This window comes from Triticum urartu, chromosome 7A (assembly GCF_056163025.1).
Source record: "Triticum urartu cultivar PI428250 chromosome 7A, HENAU_Tu73, whole genome shotgun sequence".
NCBI lineage: Eukaryota > Viridiplantae > Streptophyta > Magnoliopsida > Poales > Poaceae > Triticum > Triticum urartu.
The window spans coordinates 631374313-631385310 of record NC_141879.1 but is presented as its reverse complement, the minus strand read 5'-3'; the positions used below and the strand labels follow the sequence as shown (position 1 = coordinate 631385310).

Sequence of the window (10998 nt, the reverse complement as noted above, 5' to 3'; positions counted from 1 at the left end):
GATAAGAACAAGAGGCTCACCACGGTGGTGCCGGCGACGAGATCGACGCGGGCAATCGACGACGGTGAAGACGGGGACAGGACGTGACGGACCGCTAAACCTAAACAAATCTCGAGGAAAATGGAGTTTTGAGGTCGAGCTTCGAGAGGAGAAAGCTTAACTAGTGTGGCTCGGACATTTCATCGAACACCTCATGTGCATAGGAGGTGAGCTAGAGCACCACAAAGCTCTCCCCTCGTCGGCCCGAAAAAACAGAGCAGTATGGAGTGCTCTGCTCGCCGGCGAGGGGGTATATATAGCAACCTCATTGGTCCCGGTTCGTGGTTGGAACCGGGACTAAAGGCTTCTGTCCCGGTTCCAGCCATGAACCGGGACCAATGGCTGTGGGCCAGGAGCAAGGACCATTGGTCCCGGTTCGTGCCTTGAACCGGGACAAATGGGTCCAGACGAATCGGGACAAATGCCCCACGAGGCCCGGACGTATGCCCCCCATGGATTCCAGTTCATGACTGGACCGGGACTAATGGGCTAGCCAGGCCCCAATCAAAGCCCTGTTTTCTACTAGTGTCAATGCCTTGAGAATCTGTATGTATGTGAGTTTGTAGTGTACCAAGTAACTGCTGTGACTTCACTGTATGTATGCGAGCTACATACAGTTTGAGGGTGCAGATTTGTATACCTTGATCCAGTATTATGACCATGGCTGTTGGTGGTGGTCTATAAGTAGGCACTTGGCTTTATAAGCCCAAAGTGAATATTTGCATGGCTGTTATGGTCCAAAACTCCAAATGGATCTCCTCCAGTCTCATGAGCTGACCCGCATACTAGGCGATCTTGCATTGTGCTAGGCTCTGAACCTCGACCGTGTTTTTCATCACCTCCCACATTGTACATGGAAGGTACTCCATACCGTAGCCTCTAAAGAAGGTACCCCCAGTTTGACGTGCAGTGTGCAGGACATCATATGGTCAGTAGCGTCACACCGACCGCGATGGCTAGTATTCTGAATGTCTTGCTGGAAGTTTTGCCTTGAGAATTGGAGACCAATGACTGGTGATGGTCAAATGGAGGCAAAAGATGGATGGTGTCGCTGGCCAAGTTTTGACCATTCAAGATGATAATACTATCTTTTTAACTGGTATAGTTCGTTTTACTGCCGATGACAAGTGCTATTTAGGGAACGGAACATCAAAATTAACCCTGAAGTTCAGAGCTGCTATAAGTCAGACAACCAGAAACAGAACTGTTTTGTGTCTACATCATCTTGACGTTGCAAGCTATGCTAAAAGGAGGTCAGGAACTCGCATACAAAGATGAAAAAGAAGCTGCCGAGCTAATCTTTCCATTTCCCAGCGTGTCAAAATGTGCACTCGAGATTTATCTTCAGGAGGAAGCCAAGAAGCTGCGGATGATGCTGAAGGTGCAGAGGAAGAGGAGGAACAGCAACACCTGTGAATGTTGTGAATTTTTCCCATTGTAATTGTGTTGAATTTGAATGAAGTTGTGCAGTGTGAATTCAGATGATGTACCAGGCCTTGTAGTTCCCTCGTTATTCAGCAGATTTATGTCCATGAATATGTGGATTCAGATATTCAATGAAGTAAGCACCATTGTTGTCAAGTATTTATTTTTTGGCAATATGACATGAAGTTTGATTTGATACTGGCACCAATTGTATAGAACGAAATTTTCAGCAGTTGCAAAATTCAGACAGCAAGTACACATGAGCTATTTGGCAACAATGATGCATGTATGCATCAGGATTCAGGAGTTCAGTAGACATGCTTTTGGCGCCTTCTTGATGCGGCAAGTAAATTCTACATTGTTGTGGTGTAAAGTTTTCTAGACCAAGCCACATATCTGTTCTTCTCCAGGAAAATAGCAGTCATCTAGAATAGTAGTTCAAGAACAGAAGTAATCTTCTTGGTGGGATCGTGTGCCTGTCATTATTCATGAAAAAATAATTATTAGGAGGGAACAGATCTAATACTGCTTGCATACATCAGATCCAATGCTTTTACATACTAAAACAAATCCCTTACATTAATTGATCAATTGTGATCATAATGCACACTAACTACTGAAAAAAATGCAGATTCTGCTTTTCTCAGCTACTGCAGTTTGCGACTCTGTTTCCTCTGCTTTACTCAGCTATGTTCGTGGAATTACATGACTCTTCTGTAGTTACATCCGTGGAACTGCATCACTTGAGCAACGTCTCCATGCATGTCCCGTCTCGATGAGCTGAGTTTGAACACACCATGCTTCTTGTCTTGCTTGGAGCAGCTCCTCAGGGGACTTGGTCACGTCGGAGGGATCAATGTATGGGTCGTTGAACTGCACGGTGTCCGCCATCTGCTCCACCTTCCACCGGGCCTCCGCTCTGCTGCGCTCGATGTCCCGCCGACGGCTGGCCTCTTCTTCGGCGGCAGGGTGAGCCCAATCCATGTCCACCATCCGCTCTTCGGCGGCAGCGCGAGCCATGGCGAGGCGAGCGTTCTCGATCAGTTGGCGCATGCTGTTCGGCGGCTTCGATTGCGTCGCGCTCGCCGGAGATTCGGCGACCTGGTTCTTGATCACGGAGGCGTGGAGGCACATCGGACTCCTCGGATCGTTGCCGCTGCTGGGACACGGAATCGTGCTGCTGTTCTTCATGTTGGCGGGGGCTGTCACATGGAGCTCGTCCCCGGAGCTGCCACCGCGTACGCGCTTCGGCGCCGGCGGCTGCCCATCGCGCACGGACACGGGCCGCTTCGGCGTCTTGGCAGCAGCGGGGTTGGCCATCGAGGCAGGGTTTAGGCGCACGCTGGAGCAACTGGAGTGCAGGTCAGCGGTGGCGGCGGCGCTATGGCGCGGGAGCAGAGACGAGGGAACCACCGTGGTGCCGGCCATGTTCGCGGCCGCGGAGTCGCGAGAGCAAAGATCCGGCGGCGGGAGGGAGGAAGAGATTGCGGTGGAGGCCGAGCAGAGGGCAAAGTCAGATGGAAGAAAACAACGACAACAGCACTTCTAGGTCCTGAAGCAAAAATTTTGGAGAATAACTCTTTTTTCATGATAATACGTGTCTCATTTATATTATAGTAAAGAACAAAGTATAAGTAACGTAAAAACCGACATGACAAAATTGAAAAGATAGCAGAATATCTCTGAGCTTGACACCAACACCCGTCACCTGCCTTCGGCACCACCACAACAGCAACCGAAGAAAAGAATGACGAATCACCTCCTCGCTCGAGCTCGACGCGGCTCCATCGCTGATAAGTAGCTTTGCGGACCTCCAAGGTGGCTTACCAAAAATGAAGCTCTTGCCATTGAACGAATCAGACCGGGGCAACACCCCGAACACGCCACACTTTTGCCCGGCTACTTTTTTAAAGATATAAACATGTGTATTGTATAAATGTGTCTATTACATATTTGGTTTTGAAAATTACAATACAAAAATATTATTTTAATTATACAATCATTTCAATAATTATACGCACATTTGTATAGTTCAATGTTTGTATACTTAAAAATATTCATATTTAAAATTTAAAATGTTATTATGAATATTCAATCATGGCTAATATTTAAGAGGGGCGATTTAGCTCCCGAGCTCATCTACACTCGTCATGAACAGTAAAATCAAAAAAATACTGAAAAAATCAAAAGGAAAAAACTGAATTTTTGTTTGCATGGAAGATGTTTCATAGCGTGAGGATCCTGCAAAATTTCAGCTCGTTTCGACATCTAAGAAGGATTCAGCAAAAAATACAAATTTGAGGTATGTGAAAAAGTGTACTGTTTGGACCGATTTTGTTTTTTATGAGAGCTACACGTATGTCCAAACGATCTAAAATTCGACACAGACCTCAGGCACTGAAACATCTACCACGCAAAAAGGGGAATTTTTTGATTTTTTATTTTATTTTACTGTTCATAGGGTGCAGATGAGCTCGAGCTTAGAAATGAATATTTGCTAATATTTAAGCTATATAACTTTTTTGAATATAAGTCATGTATAAAACTTAAATATAAGCTGCAAGTGTATATTTTTTGGATTCATTAAACATATTTATTTAATAAGAAATGTTCAATGTATGTATTTACTAAATATTTTTATATAATACACATGTTTATATTTACTAATCATCGTTTGCATGTATAGTATTTTTACCACATAAATATTTGAACATAATTTTATTACTTATGTTATACAAATATCTTAAATGTTTTATTACTTATGTTTTACTAAATATTATATATATAATACACATGTTTATATTCCAATGTTTTTATGTAATAATCATTATCTGTATGTTTTGACACACAAATATTTGAAAATAATTTTATTACTTATGTTCTATGAAAATCTTTTAAAAAATAACGCCCGCACAATGGGCCGTATTATCCACATACCAATTAAGATCCACATGAATCTTCGTCAAGTGTAAATATTTGCTCGTTATCCATATTGACATGAATGTCCTAGTGGCTACACGATTCGTGTTGAACAAATTTTTGGCTGGTTCGAGTCCTGGCACACGCTTTTTGTTGGTTAATTTTCGCATATATGTATAGTATTTGTGGTTCTGTTTTCCTATAAATAGAAAAATGTGAGGGTGTTTTGTTCAAAAATGCGTCTCTATGGTTGACTTTTTCCACAAATAAGAAGATTTGGTGTTTTGTGTAAAAATACGTCACTGGCAAGTGGGGGATACACATGGATACGCCCGCGTACGCGCAGTGTGCCCGTATCTGCACGCTTGGGTCAAATTAGGTGACCACAAAACTATATTTTTAAAGTTCTAACACCAAACTGAACATGCGACGCAAGTTCTAAGACTCCCAGTGATATTACCTCTTAAGCTTAACAACTAGGGGTGGAGCGGTCCAATGATTTGGAGGAGGCCGTGGTGGTTGGTGAGGATGTATGTGGTGCATCAAGGCAATTGGTGCTACCGGTGCACCGGTCGCCCGTTGCACATTCAAAAATGTTCAAAAAACTTCAGAAAAAAATTAGTGCATTGACACAACATCAATGTACGGTGTCACAAAAATTTAAATCAAAATTTGAAACATTGCTTGAGATACAAAAATGACAAATTTGACACTGAATAGTACATAACACAAGTTGGGCTTCAATTTTGGCCCATTAACACATTGACGTCAAATTTGTCATTTTCATATCTTGAGCATTGTTTCGAAATTTTGATTTGAATTTTTGTGACAACATACATTGATGTTGTGTCGATGCACTAAATTTTTTCTGCATTTTCCAAACATTTTTTAATATGCAACGGGGTCCGGTGCACCGGTAGCACCAATTGCCCCGGTGCACTAGATACGTTCCCGGTGGTTGGCAAATGGCATGGCTTGTCAGGATACAGGGATCAGATAGCTTTGCCCTTCTCCACGTAAGAATTTACAAAGCATTTAATGAAGGGGGGAGGAAGGCAAGAGGTAGGTAGGTAGGAGGAGGATGAACCCTTTCCTTTTATAGTCCCTCCTCCAAATGTAACCGTTAGGCAAAAAAGCCCTGAAGCGGTAGGTGAGCGGTACAACCGCTCCATATAGTGCCGCTTCTTAGAGGTGCACGTCGGCTGTTAACCCGCAAGGCTGCGAGCCACGCTGGAGAGAGGGCAGCGTGCCACACCATGGTGCTCCTCCTGGGGGAGGAGCGTTGCTGCTGGGATGTGACCACCACCGCCGTAGATGGGCATGCCACTCGAGGCCGCGGATGCAGCCACAACCATCCACATCCAGGGAAACAAAGAAGGGCGAGGACGAGGTCTTCGCCACTTAGAGCTTCCTCCGTCCACAATCTATTGCATTGATCCGTGACCGATCTCATTTGATAGAGTTAATTACACAAAAGTACCACATTTGTGGCCAGGTTTACAGAAAATCACCTAGTCGCTAATTTACTGCAAAATTCATCATGTTTCTACTTTTTGCAAAAAACACTGGATGGGGGATTTAGCCCGTTCGATCATTTTCTGACAAGTAGGGCCGGATTGTAAGGAGCTGCCTTGTCAAAGAATTGACATACACACCCTGGATCTAAAACAAAAAAGCAATCGGTCACTTATGGATTTTTGATTGATTAATCGTGGATGCGAACGCTCGTGTCCTTTTCTGTGTGTCCTCCTTGTGTGATTGAAAATTGTGCCCAGTCTCAAGTTCTCATTGTTCCTACTTGGAGTATGATCAATCCGCTCAATTGATTGATTTTCTTCCTTTGGCGGAGTATGTTTGTGGCTTTCGATTGCTTAATCGATGGAGGCTGATGTCGTGTTCTTTCATCGGTTCTTCTTCTTTGATCTTGGCCAAGGGGTGTTTTATCCGCATGACCAAATCACTCATTTTGGAAATCAGCAGGTGCCGATAACATGTTCAAAGTAAAACTGAGAATAGATGAATGAATCAACTGCCAAAGATTTCACTGATCTAATGGTATATATACAAGCCAAGGGGATGCCTTGCAAGATGTCGGTTACATGTTGTCTGAGAGAGGGAGAAGGGACATATCCAAAGTGAAGTGTCCCTATGGAGAGGTGACTGTTAGGTGTATGGACACACCAATGACGGTTCGCTAATAACGATTCATTAATTAGCATGTGCTAATTTATTCCTAACACTGAGGAAACACACCTCGGTTGTACTCATGAGAACGCACCTGACTTAGGGAAATGGCCCCCGCGTCGTTCACTCGGACGACTCAGGTGGCGACTAGGGTTTCCACGCACGCCGCCACCCCCTCCCCTTCCTCCTCGTCGCCACCTGAAGTGTTCGTCGGGCAAGCTCGGGCAGATGCCGGTGAAGGTGGTGGCGAGTCCTTCATCGCTCCGTCTCGTGCGGAGGTCTCCAAGATCTAGGGGATGACCCTTGCTGGTGCAGCGACAATGTCCAGGCGGAGGGCGTCGTTCATGAGGGGCTTTGGTCAACGTCTTCGTCCTCTCGGGAGGAGAGACGGCGGCGGGCGGCAGCTGCGATGCAGAGCTTTTCTTCCCGTCACATCTGAGGTGTGTGTTCCCCTTTGCCTCTATCTCCCCTACCGGTTCCAGTTTGATTGTGGTGATTTGTCACCGGCTATGGATCTCGGCGGGTGTCGGTGGTTTGTTCGGGACTGGCGGAAATTAACCGTGGTCGATAATTGCGCCTCGACAACGACGACGCTCTGAGGCACTGTTCTTCCTCCTTGGAGGCATGGCTGAGGTCTCCTACATCCACCCTCGACCAATTGCCTGGACGAAAGTCCAATCCTTTGTGGATTGGGTGACATTGTGTGACGCCCCGAGACCGATGCGCCAGGTGTTTTCCAGTTATTCGTTGTTGTTGCCTTGTCATTCGCTTGCGTGTTGCATCTTGCCATGTCATCATGTGCATTGCATCATCATGTTTTCAAAACTTGCATCTGTCCCGATCTCCCCGTTCCTTCCATTGTCCGTTCTGAGCCCAGACACACTTGCACGCGCCCGCGGCACCTCCAAAATATTATTTTATAAGTGGCCGGAAAATGTTCTTGGAATGGGACGAAAGTTGGTGTGTGGTCTTATTATAGTGTAGATAGGCCGCCTCTCAAATTTCATCGCATTCGGAGTCCGTTTGACGTCCCAACAGATAACTATAACGGCATTATAGCCGGTCATAGGTCGGACGTTTTCGGTCTTCGAAGACTGTGCCGGGCCATTTTCTCTTCTCTCCTATCAACCCACAACCTCCTACACAGTCCACCTAGGCCCAGCCTAGACCCCCCTCGCGTTCGGATTCGTCCGATCATGATCGAAGGGCCCCGAAAGCCCCTCAAACACCCCTAAACCTAATCCCTGACTATTTAAACCCCCCCACCTAGTCCATTTTGGGCTAAACCTAGTCTAAACCTAACCCTACCCCACCTCCCACCTCTCGGCTGCCAGCCACCTCCCTCCTCCTCGATTTGCTGCGCACCCCAGCCATCCTCCGCCACATGGCATGCCCCTGTGAAGTCAGCGCCGCCGCCAGCCGCCTCCTCACCCCAATACCCGTGCACCACCTCATCTCCTAGCGCCCCCACCCCCACCGCCACCGGCCCGCCAGGCCTGAGAGGGGCCTGCGGAGCCCATCCGCCGCCGCCGCCGCAGCCCACGTGCGCCCGCGTGAGCCCGGCCTCCCACAGCCTCCTCGATCCCGACCTGGATCGAGGGAGTCTACCCCCGTGATAACCCACAAGTATAGGGGATCGCAACAGTTTTCGAGGGTAGAGTATTCAACCCAAATTTATTGATTCGACACAAAGGGAGCCAAAGAATATTCTCAAGTATTAGCAGCTGAGTTGTCAATTCAACCACACCTGGAAACTTAATATCTGCAGCAAAGTATTTAGTAGCAAAGTAATATGATAGCAGTGGTAACGATAGCAAAAGTAACGGTAGCAAAAGTAATGTTTTTGGTATTTTGTAGTGATTGTAACAATAGCAACGGAAAAGTAAATAAGCGAAGAACAATATATGGAAAGCTCGTAGGCAATGGATCAATGATATAGAATTATGCCGAATGCAGTTCATCATGTAACATTCATAACCTAGGGTGACATAGAACTAGCTCCAATTCATCAATGTAATGTAGGCATGTATTCCGAATATAGTCATACGTGCTTATGGAAAAGAACTTGCATGACATCTTTTGTCCTACCCTCCCATGGCAGCGGGGTCCTAGTGGAAACTAAGGGATATTAAGGCCTCCTTTTAATAGAGTACCGGACCAAAGCATTAACACATAGTGAATACATGAACACCTCAAACTATGGTCATCACCGGGAGTGGTCCCGATTATTGTCACTTCGGGGTTGCCGAATCATAACACATAGTAGGTGACTATAGACTTGCAAGATAGGATCAAGAACTCACAAATATTCATGAAAACATAATAGGTTCAGATCTGAAATCATGGCACTCAGGCCCTAGTGACAAGCATTAAGCATAGCAAAGTCATAGCAACATCAATCTCAGAACATAGTGGATACTAGGGATCAAACCCTAACACAACTAACTCGATTACATGATAAATCTCATCCAACCCATCACCGTCCAGCAAGCCTACGATGGAATTACTCACGCACGGCGGTGAGCATCATGAAATTGGTGATGGAGGAAGGTTGATGATGACGATGGCGATGGATTCCCCTCTCCGGAGCCCCAAACGGACTCCAGAGATCAGCCTTCCGAGTTGTTTTAGGGCTTGGCGGCGGCTCTATATCGTAAAACGCGATGAATCCTTCTCCTCTATTTTTTTCTCCCTGAAAGCAAATATATAGAGTTGGAGTTGATGTCGGAGGAGCTCCAGGGGCCCACGAGGTAGGGGGCGCGCCCAGGGGGCAGGTGCACCCCCCACCCTCGTGGCAAGGGTGTGGGCCCCTGGTCTTCATCTTTTGCAAGGATTTTTTATTATTTCCAAAAATATGTTCCGTGAAGTTTCAGGTCATTCCGAGAACTTTTGTTTCTGCACATAAATAAGACCATGGCAATTCTGCTGAAAACAGCGTCAGTCCGGGTTAGTTCCATTCAAATGACGCAAGTTAGAGTCCAAAACAAGGGCAAAAGTGTTTGGAAAAGTAGATACGACGGAGACGTATCAACTCCCCCAAGCTTAAACCTTTGCTTGTCCTCAGGCAATTCAGTTGACAAACTGAAAGTGATAAAGAAAAACTTTTACAAACTCTGTTTGCTCTTGTTGTTGTAAATATGTAAAGACAACATTCAAGTTTTCAACAAAGATTATAAACTAACCATATTCACAATAACGCTTAGGTATCATGTTTACTCATATCAATGGCATAATCAACTAGCGAGCAATAATAATAAATCTCGGATGACAACACTTTCTCAAAACAATCATAATATGATTTGACAAGATGGTATCTCGCTAGCCCTTTCCGAGACCGCAAAACATAAATGCAGAGCACCTTTAAAGATCAAGGACTGACTAGACATTGTAATTCATGGTAAAAGAGATCCAGTCAAGTCATACTCAATGTAAACTAACCGTAATGAATGCAAATGACAGCGGTGCTCTCCAACTGGTGCTCTCCAACTGGTGCTTTTTAATAAGAGGATGATGACTCAACATAAAAGTAAATAGATAGGCCCTTCGCAGAGGGAAGCAGGGATTTGTAGAGGTGCCAGAGCTCGGTTTTGAAATATAGGTGAATAATATTTTGAGCGGTATACTTTCATTGTCAACATAACAACCAAGAGATGGCGATATCTTCCATGCTACACACATTATAGGCGGTTCCCAAACAGAATGGTAAAGTTTATACTCCCCCTCCACCAACAAGTATCAATCCATGGCTTGCTCGAAACAACGAGTGCCTCCAACTAACAAGAGTCCCAGGGGGAGTTTTGTTTGCAATTATTTTGATTTAGTTTGCATAAAGCATGGGACTGGGCATCCTGGTGACCAGCCACTTTCTCGTGAGTGAGGAGCGGAGTCCACTCCTCTTGAGAATAACCCGCCTAACATGGAATATACAGACAACCCTAGTTGATACATGAGCTATTCGAGCATACAAAACAGGATATTTATTTGAAGGTTTAGAGTTTGGCAAATACAAATTTACTTGGAACGGCAGGTAGATACCGTAAATAGGTAGGTATGGTGGACTCATATGGCATAACTTTGGGGTTTATGAGATTGGATGCACAAGCAGTATTCCCGCTTAGTACAGGTGAAGGCTAGAAAAAGACTGGGAAGCGACCAGCTAGAGAGCGACAACAGTCATGAACATGCATTAAAATTAATCAACACCGAATGCAAGCATGAGTAGGATATAATCCACCATGAACATAAATATCGTGAAGGCTATGTTGATTTTGTTTCAACTACATGCGTGAACATGTGCCAAGTCAAGTCACTTAAATCATTCAGAGGAGGATACCACCCTGTCATACCACATCACAACCATTTTAATAGCATGTTGGCACGCAAGGTAAACCATTATAAGCTCCTAGCTAATCAAGCATGGAACAAGAAACT

At 45.2% G+C, this 10998-nt stretch overlaps 1 protein-coding gene across 1 annotated transcript; it reads right to left on the bottom strand.

Annotated features, from left to right (window-relative positions):
- Nucleotides 1-2184: 2184 nt before the first annotated feature.
- LOC147960819 (uncharacterized) lies at nt 2185-2910 on the bottom strand. The gene has a single exon (XM_087533559.1). It carries the CDS (start codon nt 2890-2892, stop codon nt 2185-2187), a length of 708 nt encoding a protein of 235 aa, XP_087389685.1. The 5' UTR covers nt 2893-2910.
- Between the last annotated feature and the right edge of the window lie 8088 nt (nt 2911-10998).

What these genes read in the sequence shown, in the direction of transcription:
- LOC147960819 (XM_087533559.1), bottom strand. Translation starts at nt 2,892, where the DNA reads ATGGCCGGCACCACGGTGGTTCCCTCGTCTCTGCTCCCGCGCCATAGC.